Here is a 13,960-nt window from a genome sequence, read left to right on the forward strand (position 1 = left end):
ATTTCAGTTCTTCTCTTAGTGTCTATTTGAGCAAATAAGAATTTCAGAAAATAAGTTAATGGTGTTTTTATTAAATAAATTTGTATTTCATTATTTGGCTAACAGTGAAGATTGATAGTCTTACATCTTTATTGGTATGTGCTGTTTTGTCTGCCATATTTGCTTTTTTCTTTCCCTAGGTCTGAATTGACATCTTATTTTGCTAAGACATGGAAACGTTTAAGTGAACATATTTTATTGTTGAAGAAGTACAATGTTTTATTCGAACAAGAAGTGAAAGACATGCTTAGTACCATATTGACTTTGGAGAGCCACAAGCAACGTGGCCTGGTCAGTTCTTGTTTCATTTTCTTTTGTTCTTTCCAAAATATACCTTGAAGAAACAGATTGGTGACAGTAGAAGTTTGGTTTTCCAGAATGCCTACGAAGCAACAATACAATAAATTGTGTAGGAGACACATTGACTAGTGTATATATTAAGGCAAAACCTGAATGAGATTGAGCTGTTCTTTTTCATTTAAACATGTTATTTCTTGTTCTAGTTACTGTTATAATGCTTCTAAATATTGTGACAACAGCAGTTTTTAAACATTTTCCTGTCTAACGGGTTACAAAAAGGAATAGTAATGTACTTATTGTTATTGTTATAATCATACAGTTTTATTTCTGTTTCTGTAGGCTACATCATTATTGAAAGAAAGCTTTTCAGTAGAATATGAAGACAGCTCACTTGCTTGTAGCGATAAAACATCTTGTGATTTGCAAACAAACAATAACACAATAAAGCAAGGAAGATATGAACAACGGCTTGGTAATAATGTTGAAAGGGAAAAGGGTAATTTTTGTTAAGGCTCATTCTTAGTCTAACATACTATAACACATTATAACATAATATAATACCTCAGGATATGCAGTAGTGAAAACTGCAGGATATATTTTCCCCACTCCCCCCTGTGGACGTATAAGAGTCCTCGTGTGCTACCCTGCTCACAAATGCAGGGTTAGGTGTATGAAGCTAGAACAAGGCAGCCCCAGTTCCTCTGAAGCTCCATGTGTGCAATTGAGTCCTGGCTTTATGAAGTGAATAGAGAAGTATATTTGAACTTACCTTTGAGTAAGGTGTTTTTGTTTGTGGCTTATCTACAGTAGTAATTTCTGTGTTTCGGAAAATCATGTGTTCTGTTTCTGGTGTAAATTAGAAATGGAATCATGTATAAACTCATTAAAACATGTTATGAAAAGGAAACACCTATAGATTGTAAAATGCATTTTTCTACAAAACATTGAAGAACATATATACAGTATTAGAAACATGCTTATTAGTGCAAAGGAAGCATAGGCAGACCCCCCCTTTTTTTTTAGAAGAAGCTTCATACTGAGAAAAACATGTATTGGCTTTAAAAAAAAATTAAATGAATGTTAGATGAATTTGTTTTGCTAAAGGAAGTAATTTGATTTAGGAGCGGGAGATGGTGACTCAGTGTGTCCTTGCATCAAAGCCCAGAAAAGATGAGCAATTAGGACCCAGATGCCTTTACACGGCAAACATAAGCAATGCTGTTTAGGTTGCCTTTCTAGATTTTTATTGATAAAAGAGAGGGGCTATGATTTAAACTAATTTTCTGGGTAAATTTGTTTTATGTATATCAAATATTGAAAATGGGTTAATAGCCAAAATGGCGAAGTAATCACAATTAAAAAGAAAAAAAGTCTCATGACCTAAACTATTCAAGGTATTTTGCCAGTTTACTGTTTTCTTTGGCAGTTGCACAGAGATACAGTAACAGCATATTTGGCTAAAGTTCACAGTAGGGTCCTTTTGTAAAGAACTGTAATAGACATTTTCGATCAATAAACAAGACATAACAAAAGTAGGGCTTAAAAGAAAGGGAATAGGGCTTAAAAAGAAAACAAACTGGTCTGATCACTGTGACTTTGAAATGTGCTTCATTATTGTGTGTGTTCACATACAGAAGTCACAAGCTGGTGTGAAGATGAGAGCAAGGAAGAAAGCCTGGTGGAAAAGATTCCTATTACAGGTAAAAGTCATGGCTGCATAATAGCCTCAAATGCGGGGTTTGACTTTATTATATAATCAAAACATTGCATTTCAGCAGCTTGTGAATTCCCCTAATAGTGAGTAAATTCAGCTACTACATACTGAGCACAGAGATTAAACGCAAGATCATAAAGTCCACGCTTATGTTAACATAAACCAAGATGGAAAATAACAGTGCCTATTTTAATTCCTTGTAATCATGTTATACATTTTAAACCTTGTGAATATCCTGTTATTTTAGCCTTTCAGGTCTTGGTATCGGTGTTACAAAGGTCAGTCTCCATGGGGAAGAATCAGTAATTAGATGGCAAACTACAGATGTTTCTGATTTGACTCTTTTCTTTTCTGTAGTAATTGAATGTGTATCATTAGAATAAGAGAAGGGAGGAAAAATTGTGCCAGACAAAAAGCCGGGTTTGTGCCTCAGTTACAAAGGCATACTGATAATTTAAAAATATTTTGCAATAAGGTCTCATCAGGACCTGTTAAGACCTCTTTTTCTGGCAGCTAATTATGTTTGTTTATAAAGAATATCCAAGATATCATGGCAGTTTTGGTTTGTGGATAGTGTGCACATTAGCATCCTTGACAGATATCCATTTCTTGTAAATAAATGTAGAACTTCCTCTCTTATACAAAGAATAAACACCTTAATTGAAAATATAGATACTGGGGGGGGGGGGGTGCACGTGCACGCGCATGCGCATACAACATAAAAGAAGCATGCTACTTTAAGTAGCTGTTTTGTATTTTTAATGTGAAAGTGCTTACACTGATATATATATGGCATGAAATACGTGAGGAGAAGAATCGGAAAAGATTTACATCCTACTTGCATTACACCTACCGTGAAACACCCAGTTAGTGTTGTGATCTGGGGTTGTATGACAGCAAAAGGTGTGGGCAGAATTTGTGTCACTGATGGGAATAAAAGGTAAATGGACCCCTGACAGTTAAGTCCAGTTGCGAACGACTCTGGGGTTGCGGCGCTCATCTCGCTTTACAGGCTGAGGGAACCGGCGTTTGTCCACTTCCGCAGACAGTTTTTCTGGGTCATGTGATCCAGCAGGACTAAGCCGCTTCTGGCGAAACCAGAGCAGTGCACGGAAACGCCGTTTACCTTCCCGCCAGAGCAGTACCTATTTATCTACTTTCACTGCGTGCTTTTGAACTGCTAGGTTGGCAGGAGCAGGAGCTCACCCTGTCGCAGGGCCTTGAACCGCGACCTTCCGATCGGCAAGTCCAAGTGGCACAGTGGTTTAAACCACAGCGCCACCTGCATCCCAATGGGAATATAAATGCCTAAAAATACATAGCCCAGACCTTAACCCAATCAAAAATCTATGGCGCTGACTAAATAAACTTGTTAGTCAGAAGCAACCCAGCAGTAAAGCCCAATTAATAGAGACAATAATTCAATCTTGGTTTCACATTATTACAGCTGCAGAACTAAAAAAAACTTGGTTTACTCTGTGGGAAGGAGTTGTAAGGCCGTAATTAAAGCTAAAGGTTACCCAACTAGTATTAACTGGCACGAGAATTTTTGTATATCTCATTTTTTCTATGTGTTTCACGTTTCTTCTTAATGACTGCTGTTGTAATTAATAATCCTTCATAAAAGTTATTGCATTACATTCTTCATTAAATTATCTTTCCATTAATATATAATTTTAAGGTATTACTAAAAAAAAAAGAAAGGTGGTGTTATGTTCCATCAAACCTTGGAAATACACTTCCCCAAAAAAGGTTTCCACAATTTTGGTCACTAGTGTATGTTTTATTTCACCCTGGTCAAAGATCCAGCTTGGCGCACACACTCATGCACATTTGTGTACACACACGGGCTGGGACCCTCTGGAGGCTTAACTCAGCACAGAAACCCCAGCTCTGCCTTATGCTTCCTTGCTGCTGGGTTTTTCCAGGGGAGAAATTAGTGCTTCTGTAACTTCCCTATTACTATTAGTATTACTATTAGTAGTAGTAGTAGTATACCACCCTATACCTGTAGATCTCACTTCCAGGTACATCTGTTCGCTGTTGTTGAAACTTCTCTGCAGTTGGGTTGAAAGTATTTTTATTTAAGAAGTGTTGCCCTTCCTTCTTTTACCCTCAGTAATTCAGATGGGCTGCTTTCTGCATATCAGTCAGTATTCTAGGGAGGAGAAACTAGCCCTAACTCCAAACCAGCAATAGATAGGATAACAGTGGAATTTTAAAATTGTTGAACTATGATATATTTTCCCCACCCTCAATTAATTATTGCCTAAAATTAAAAGAGGGAAATGCTTAGCACACTATTACATTAAGCAGGGAAGTGACATGATGAGATGGCAGCTGCTTTCACCTCCCTTTTTCATTAACTCCAAATATATCCAGTGCTGACTCTCCCTGTTTTTTCCTTGTTTTAAAAATGGTCTGTGCCGACAGAGAGCCTGTAGAGACTAGCTTCAGAGCAAAGAGGGACAACCAAAAATGATAATTGCAGACAGCGACCATTGGTGTAGGCTCATATTGTTGGGATTACTTCAAATGTTATGCGTTTTGTTTGCATAAACTACTTCAGTGCAAGAAAAAACCTGTAGACCATGGGTCTGATTCAGCCACGCTTATGCCTGTCTGTGACCAGCACCCAGGGCTGGAGCAGCAGCTGAGCTAGAAGCAGCTGGAGCAGGTCTTGGAGTTCAGTAGGGAGCTGTTGTCCCAACAAGAGCCCAGAAGAATCTGGCTTTTATTCTCACTGCCAGGCCCTTCCTTTCCATCTGCTGGCTTGCTGTTCTCAGCTGAATATTTTCCCTTCTCCTGAGAGACCCTCTTTAGGAGACAGTTGACAAGAAAGCCTCCTGGCAGACAAATGTGTACTCTTGTGCCAACTGGGCTTCCCCCCGGGGTCTGCTATCATTTTCACTTTTCTGGTCTGGGGGTAAAGGGGGAGAAGTGGTAGATGAGGCAGGAAATCCAGGACAAGCAATACAGAAAGGAAGGCATCATCAACCGTGTCACCTTGTTATCTTCTCTCCTGCCAGGTGCATCCGTATTCAGTGCTGCTTTGCCTGTTCATCATGGACAGGAGAATTCTGCAATTGTGTTTCTCTGTCTAATGGCAGAGCTTCCTAGCAGATGGGTCACTTTTACTACCAAGAGAGCGAGGGGTGGGGAGGTCAGTCTAATGCAGATGTGCCAGCAGAGCCAACCCAGTGCTCCTGTTAATATGTTTGCATTGCTTCCTCTCATCTTCGCCCTCTTGGTAAGCAACAGTGACTCACCTGCCAGGAAGACAGTCACCTGGCAAGCCACTTCTGTATTGTGGTGCAGACTACATTTCTTCTGAATTACAGGTGCTGGGCATGCAAAAACTGATTTAAGTGTCTTGTGGAAACAGCTATTTGAAGGAATACTTGGAATTTAGGAGATCTGAGATAACAGGAACTGAGAAGAGAATGGTGTGCTTAAGTTTGATATATTGTCATTCCTCTTTTTTAAGATTAGATCGTACAGCAATATTGAAAAAGGATGAAAGGGCAATTTTCAGTTAACCACATAATAGAGTTCTCATTTTTCATAATCTTGATTTCATAATGATGATAAGATTTTAAATTAGGGAATCTAAACTTACGTGCAACAAAAGAAAAAACTTGCATGTTGAAATAGAAATTTGGGATATTAATAGCTTTGTTTTCATACCATATTCCCAACATAGACTGGGATTCAGGGAGGTTCGTGTGTGCAAAGTGCTTCTGTGTGTACATCTCTGCATATGCATGTAGGTACATATGTGTGTGTTTGTGTGTGTGTGTGTGTGTGTGTGTGTGTGAGAGAGAGAGAGAGAGAGAGAGAGAGACTGAAATAACGACCGAGACCAAGACTGACTTTTCTTTCCAGTGTCCCCCTCTCTTGTGTCATAGGGTGCTACTACTTTGGAAGGCTCCTGACCTTCAAGGAGGCTTTTTAGGGAAGTGAGGGTCTGCCACTCTTGAATGTGCACTGATATCATTAAGTGCATGTTTTCAAATTATTTTCCACGTAGGGAAAGTAGGATTTTTCATCTCTCTTTACCATTTGATTATTATTCAGCAAGGTGGCTTAAGTTGTCTTTTGCAATGTAAAGTATTTGAAAGATCTGATGGCTTGATATTTCTCCTGCCATTTAAGGGAGCAATCACTTAATGCAGACCAGCTGCCCCTTAATGATACCCTTCTCTTCATCTCCTCCCAGGCAACATAGTACTTGAAATCAGTGTGGTTAAGAAGTGGTTTAATTCTTTTCCATGCATGCTTATTATTGGTAAAGCTCCAATTCTGATCTTTGCTAGTGATTTAAAACTTCAGAGGCTGGAGAGGGTTAACACAAGGCATTATTTGTCTGTATGTGTCCAAATGTGCATGCGACATAGCTTATTGCCATGTGGCTAGAGCTTAGGTTTGACTCAGTTTGTCTTCTAGCACAAGAATTTGCCGGAAACTTAGGTTGCTTGTAATTATCTGGGGGGAAACTACAGCGGTAAGGGAGACCTTATAGTATTTGAGCATTTTAGATGTTAACAAGAATAGGATGCTGGGCTTCTGGTAGCTGAGTGTAGCTTTTAAGGGGGTGATGAGTAGGGATTGCCTTTAGATTGTTTTAGGAAGCCAAGAAGCTTGCATCCACTTCAACTGCAGCACCACCTAGTGTCCAATAACTGTGCTTTACTGTTTTGGAATGAAATGTGTGTAACTAGATTTTGATGGAAATGGCGTAGGGCAGAGCTTTCCAAACAGTGTGTCGCACAAACCCTCCCCACACTCCTCCAGAGGCTGGAAAGGGGTTAGTTTAACTTTTGGTTTACTAGTAAAACTGAATTACTGTGCCGTGAAATGATGCATGTCTAAACAGTGTGTCACTAACATGAAAAGTTTGGAAAGCTCTGGAGTAGGGGAACTGTGGGTAAGAAAATGAGATTCACTGCTAGCTAATATGTCCCTGCTTTGGTTCGGTGCATGTTTGGCTTACAGATTCTTGTAGAGATGGTGTTCACAAATCAACCTTCAGAAGACGATAGCAGAGCCTAGCACATTCTTTGGTTGGTCTGTAGCTAGAAGAGACCTAGACTTTGGAAAGTGAAGAATTTTGATGTCAGTGACTAGTACAGAATTAACCATTCCTCATCTTTTTAATTCTATATATAGCTTTCATAATCTTTTGCATAGTTTTTGGTTTTGTTTTTGATTCCTGGGGGAACATTTTTTCAGCCCAAGGGTTATCTTTTTTTATGGGCAATCCTGTGGGGTGGGGGCATATGCCAGTGGTGGAAGGAGCTATTGGGCAGAGCACTGAATGTAAGTTTTGCCCTTTGTCCAGTAGGCTAAATTTTCGTACACCCCTCTCTATCCTCCACCCTCTCAAGCCAGAGTCATCATCAGAATTCAGGGATATATTCCAGCCAGGCAAAAACACTGAGGGTGTGTGTGAGTAAGTCCCAGGGAAGGATGTGGTGTGGAGAAAGAGGCAGAGGAGTGGGTGTGGCTTGGGGGAGGTCCCATAGGTCAGACAGAGAGGCCTGAAGAGCCACATTTGGTCCCTGGGCCTGACTTTCCCCTCCCCTCCCCTGTTCCGCATTATGCCTATTTAAATATGTGTGTTGTTTTGGTTCTATCTCAGCTTGCTTGGTGTTGCATCTATATTAAGAAATGTTAATATGCACCTTCGCCGCATCAAGCAGTTGGTCCCTTACCTTTCCCGCCCCGACCTGGCCACAGTGATCCATGCAATGGTCACCTCCAGGCTTGACTACTGTAATTCGCTCTACGCGGGGCTGCCCTTGAAGCTGTCCCAGAAACTCCAGCGGGTGCAGAATGCTGCAGCGAGGCTCCTCACGGGGTCTCTGCCATGGGAGCATATTCACCCAGTGCTTTTCCAGCTGCATTGGCTCCCGGTGGAGTACAGGGTCAGATTTAAGGTGCTGGTTTTGACTTTTAAAGCCCTTCATGGCCTAGGACCCTCGTACCTACGGGATCGTCTCTCCTGGTATGCCCCACGGAGGACCTTAAGGTCCATATATAGCAACACCCTAGAGGTCCCGGGCCCTAAGGAAGTTAGATTAGCCTCAACCAGAGCCAGGGCCTTCTCAACACTGGCTCCGGCCTGGTGGAACGCTCTGTCTCTAGAGACCAGGGCCCTGCGGGATCTGATCTCTTTCCGCAGGGCGTGTAAGACAGAGTTGTTCCACCTGGCCTTTGGCTCAGAATCAGTTTGATTCCCTCCCCCTTTTTCTTTTTCCTTTCTCCTCAGATTGCTCCCTAATTGTTTTAATATTGTATCTTAATCTTTTAAATTGTATTTTAATCAACTTGTTTTTATTATTGGTTGTTAGCTGCCCTGAGCCCGGTCTTGGCTGGGGAGGGCGGGGTATAAATAAAAAATTATTATTATTATTATTATTATACACAGCATCTAATCTTTCCTGGGACATTGTTGGGAGTTAAAGAAGAGCCTTTGCAACAGATCTGACGTAGTGAGCAGGCAGGCTGGTGTCGGAGTCAGGCTTTATTTTTATGCCTGGCAGCTTTTACTGTTGTGGATGCAGCTTTGTGGACTCAGGCCTAGATTGAACTTAGACAAGTGCCTAACATTTTTGTTATTTGGTAGCTGTTGAATACATCTTTTAAAGAGTACTTTCCTTCAAGATTAACTCAGCCATTTTATATGACATACTATACGGAATCGGCATGATTTGATGTTTTTAAGATCAATTTTTAGATAGTTATGGACTGGCAACTCGCAACATATGTGCATTTAGCTTGCACATTCAGTTTTATGCACTTGCCTAAAAAATTAAAAAATAGAAAGGGTGTGTGTGTCTGAGGAAAAAGACTTTGGCAGTCCTACCTGCCATTGAACCCAATGTGTATTGACTATATGCAGTCTTGGCTTTGGCACTATTCCCAGAACAGAACCCTAGTGTAAGTTAAGAATCACCTGCATGTACATTTTTTTGATATTCCTGTTGTACACTGCTATGGAAACATTTGCTGGGAAGTAGTATATAAATATTTAAATGAACATGCAGCTAACTTTCCCACAGTTGCCCATGCCCAGAATGACTCACAATAAAGCTAAAATGCAACATCTTATCTGAAAAACCAATTTGTCCCACAACATAACAGAAACAGAACATAACAGAAACAGAACAGAAACAAAAAAGTCTTCAATAAACAAATTGTAGCATAAATTCAGTTTCACAGTAAAATCATATGAAATGCAAAAACAGCATTAACCTAACCCAACCCACACAGCTATTCCTTGTCTCCCTGCACCAAGACACCACAACAGCCTAAATTTAAATAGAGAAAGGTCCCTATAGCTTAGTGGCTCAGCACATGCTTTGCATCCAAGAGCTCCAAAGATATCTGAGAAACTCTCCTGTCTGAAACCCTGGAGAGCTCCTGCCAGTCAGCGCTGCGACTCTGTAAGGCAACTTCACATACCAGGCTAGAATATTCATAGCTGCCTCCCTAATCTCGCCTCCAAGGAGGCCCTGGTAGCAGCCAAGGGGAAATGTTGGGGAGTGGTTAAGGCTTCCCGACCCAGCTTTCTAGTGATGGTCTTCTTGAGAGAAGGCAGTCTTTTAAATAGCCTGGACCCAAGCCATTCATTGCAAAACATTTATGAAGATATTGAGAGCTGTTCAACAGTGGAAAAGACTCCCATGAGAGAAGGTGGACTCTCCTTCCTTGGAGGTTTTAAAGCAAAAGTTGGATGGTCATCTGCCAGGGATGATCTAGTTGAGATTCCTGCATTGCAGGGGGCTGGACTCTCAGAATCCTTTCAAGCTCTACAATTCTATGAAATGAGCATATGTATAAAGGTGATCCAGTTCATTCTGAAACTTATACATAACTAGAAGTATAAGGCTGCATCCACCCCTAGTTCACTAATGGGTGAATTAAATGAACAGCTTTCAGCCGCAAATAATGCTTAATGAAGAAGTCTTAATAAAACATGGGTCAAAGCACATATATGAATATGTCTGTTAAGGATCTGAATACATTTTGAGCTGACAATATTTAAAGATCTTAATTATTCCAGTGAAATTCCATATGACTACTTGGGGTATTTGCCCTCTTTCCCTTGACCTTTGCCCATCCCTTCCATCTACTGCTTCAGTATTTCCCCCTTTCTTTTCTTCTAAGAGTTCTTACATAAATACTGACATGGTAAGTCATAATCTTGAGTTTAAAAAAGGAAAATGACACACTGCTGCAGTTCATGTGGCACAAATCCTGTGTCTGCTCAGAAGTAAGCCCCACCTAATTAACTTGGGCTTACTCCCAGGAAAGTATGCATCTAGGATTGGAGCTTGTTCCTTGTGCATTAGTGTGTTTACTAGCTTACATTCTAAACTACCAAGTACAGCTGGATGAACATCGGGCTGTAAGATGGTGGTATATAAACGTCTACTAAAATACATATCATGACCAATCAAATAATATACAAATATTGGTTTCTGCCTTATAAAAGAGACAGAATAATAAAACATTAGTAAGCTCATCAGTCATACATGCCACAAAGTGCAATATCTAGAAACACTGGATCAGAAAACCAATGCATCCTGATCCAAGAATCCACCTCCTCACCATAGCTGTCAACTTTTCCCATTTTTAAAGGGAAAATCCTATTCAGAATAAGGGAATTTCCCTTTAAAAAATAGGAAACGTTGACAGCTATGCCACACACACACACACACACACACACACACCTTACTACAGACAACCAAATACCACCAACCAAATGCTAGGCCACCGCCAACCTCTCTCACCACCAAGGAAATGTAACAAGCGAACAGAAAGAGAACCCACACAAGTGACGCTGACACAAAACCCCACACATACAGTAGAAGAATAGAAGCATTGCCACCCCCCTCCCCCTCCCCCTCCCCCTCCCCTTTTTCTTTCCAGCCTTATACTGCATGCAACACTAATGTCTCGCAACAGATGAAACTGATCTGTAGAAAACTAAGAAATCTTTAATAAAAAATATTTTTTAAAAAAGGAAAGAAAACCAATGCAGCCAACTGTTCCTAAACAACTGTTCTGGATAGAGAAATGTCCTTTAAAAAAGAGAACTACCGTAAGAATCTTTAATAAGTACCATTAAAATCCTGCATGGATGGCTTTGAGGAACTTTGTGCAGAACGCATGGTTTCTCCACTTTTATAGTCTGCCTATTTTAAGGTTCACTACTCCGTTTGCTCTCAAACTATTTATGCCAAAGTTTAGACTTTAGAGCTCTATGGGAGCTCAGGCTGATTAACTCTGTTTTAAAGGAGACTTCTTGATCATGAGCATTCAAATGATTGAAATACTAATTTGTAGCAGTAGAACCTAGGCTTGCATTGCTTAACATCAAATGCCTATATAAGTAATGATTGGAGGTTGGCTGTCTTTGCATGGTACAAAGAATAATCACATGGTTTTGCCCAGAAAAGTAACATATAACTTTGCTTTCCTATTCATTAGTGAAGCAACACATAACCAAATGATTAATGTTTAGGACGATGTAAAATGCTTTCTTGTATAAGATATGTCAAATCAGTGATGATAGTGGGTTTGGGGAAATGTTTGCTCAAGGCAGTAACTGGGATGGAGATTTATATGATTGTAAAGATAAGCTGAACTGATCTTTTTTAAGTGTGGTTTGTTGAGCTGAAAGTGAGTCATAGGCCTGGCTGACTCAGGGGCACACCTGTTGCATTAACATTTTTGCAGTTCCTTTGTTGCCTTTCTTTTAGAAAACTGGCATAAAAATGAATTTAAAATAGTGAAAACATTGCAGACACTGGGATAGTTAAACTGTGACCATATGCAAAGCAAACACACATTTGAGTCTGTTAAGATAGGTAACAGTGGTTCAGATGTTAGGTTCAGTGGAATAAAATCTACATTCAGATGTAGCCCTTAGTACCATAGGGTTATCTTGGATGCTGTACTATATGTTCTAGAGACATTAATTACCCTTGGATGAATGAGGTAACTCTTTGAGAATTATTCTTCTTATCTTCAGAATATATTGTTGAACTGGGGCAGAATTTAGCCTAAGTTCAGCATTTTTAGTTCCCCTAATTCCAGTGGAGCTAAGCATGTAGTTAGCTGTCACCACTGAAATCAATGGGGCTTTAGGTTTGACTAAATTTTAGTCCTAATGTTTCTACTCAAACACTTTATGGCATTTGGACTTATGTTCTTGTATCGATTTGAAACACTTTAACCCCCTTTTTAGCCAAAAGGTTCCTAGAGCAGCATACTAAAATGAGCAGTAAGACATTATAATGGCAGAACAACCCAAATCTCCTTTGAGGTCCTCTCCCCTAGCATGGAAGGAGGCTTTGAGGTCCTCTCCCCTAGCATGGAAGACGAAGAGCAGACTCCATTTGAGGATCTCTCCCTCATTACAGTCGATCAGGTATATGAAGACGAGCAGCAAAGTCAGTCCTCAGGGAATGTGCAGGCAACCTTGGAACAGACAGCTCACGGAAGAACCCCGACCAAACCTAAGAGGAGGCGTGTGGTGGTGATAGGGGATTCCCTACTGAGGGGAACAGAAGCAGTGATCTGTGGGCCTGACAAGATGTCTCGGGAAGTGTGCTGTCTCCCCGGGGCTAAGATCCAAGATGTAACTGAACGACTGCAAGGAATCATAAAACCCACTGACAAATACCCCTTCCTCTTGGTTCATGTGGGAACCAATGACACTGCAAGCAATAGCCTCCAGAAGATCAAAAGAGACTACGAGGCTCTGGGCAGGAAATTGAAGCAATTAAATGCACAAATTGTCATCTCATTTGTCCTCCCAGTTGAACGACGTGGCCCAGGGAGAGAGGAAAAAATAGTGGAAGTGAACAGCTGGCTTCGCAAATGGTGTAAACAGGAACGGTTTGGATTCTTAGATCACGGACTGCAGTTTCTTGAAGATGGACTTCTGGCAAGCGATGGGCTGCACCTCACAACGGTTGGGAGGAATGTTTTTGCCAAAAATCTCAGAAACCTCATCAGGAGGGCTTTAAACTGACTAATGTGGGGGAGGGAGACAGTGCTCCTGAAGGTAGGAGTCTATCAATTGATGAAGATGATCATCCAAATGTCATAGACCAAATGGAGCAAACAGCACGCAGACCTGGTGGTGGGAGGAAAAAATCCTTAAATAAGAGACACGGGGGAATGATTAATGGACTTCAGTGTCTGTACACTAATGCGCAAAGCATGGGAAATAAACAAGATGAGCTTGAGCTCTTGGTATAGCAAACTAAATATGACATAATAGGCATCACTGAAACCTGGTGGGATAAGTCCCACGATTGGAATGTAATAATGGAGGGATACAATCTATTTCAGAGAAACAGACCAGACAAGAAAGGAGGAGGAGTGGCGTTATATTTCAGGGATGTGTATACCTGTGAAGAGATCCAAGATTTAGAACCTCAAAGCCAAAGTGAGAGCGTTTGGGTCAAAATTAAGGAAGAGAAGAATAAGAGTGACCTCATTGTGGGAGTTTACTATAGATCCCCAAGCCAAACGGAGGACACAGATGATGCCTTCCTGGAACAGATGGCCAAGCATGCAAAAGGAAGGGAGATAGTAGTAATGGGGGACTTCAATTACCCGGATATTTGTTGGATGTCAAACTCAGCCAAGAGCATAAGGTCAGATTCCTCACTGGCCTTGCAGACAACTTCATTGTCCAGAAAGTGGGAGAAGCAACAAGAGGAACAGCCATTTTAGATCTGGTCCTAACCAATGTTGATGACCTGGTTAGTGGGGTAGAAGTGGAAGGTTCATTAGGCGCGAGTGATCATGCTCTTCTGAAGTTTACTATACAGCGGAAAGGAGCAGCCAAGCATACTAGGACTCAATTTCTTGACTTTAAGAAAG

The 13,960-nt window shown here is 40.8% G+C and overlaps 1 protein-coding gene and 1 long non-coding RNA gene across 9 annotated transcripts in view; one reads left to right on the forward strand and one right to left on the reverse strand.

The window, feature by feature from the left end:
• The window catches only part of LOC308481022, a 208,195-nt gene that overhangs the window by 57,003 nt on the left and 137,232 nt on the right, over positions 1-13,960 (reverse strand). The window lies entirely within an intron of this gene.
• Positions 1-13,960, forward strand: part of KIZ (kizuna centrosomal protein) — a 185,090-nt gene that overhangs the window by 37,382 nt on the left and 133,748 nt on the right. For 7 of the 8 annotated variants that reach the window (XR_013988396.1, XM_081012950.1, XM_081012948.1 and 4 more), the window contains 3 exons: positions 180-330; positions 679-835; positions 1,974-2,039. Coding sequence is in view for 7 of the 8 variants with exons in the window: in XM_081012950.1 (XP_080869076.1) it covers positions 180-330; positions 679-835; positions 1,974-2,039 (374 nt within the window). In the remaining variant the exon portion in view is untranslated. The remainder of the gene's footprint in view (positions 1-179; positions 331-678; positions 836-1,973; positions 2,040-13,960) is intronic. The other variant, XM_081012951.1, reaches the window with a different exon arrangement.

Source organism: Podarcis pityusensis, assembly GCF_964106645.2.
Source record: "Podarcis pityusensis genome assembly, chromosome: 7".
In the NCBI taxonomy this organism is placed as follows: Eukaryota; Metazoa; Chordata; class Lepidosauria; order Squamata; family Lacertidae; genus Podarcis; species Podarcis pityusensis.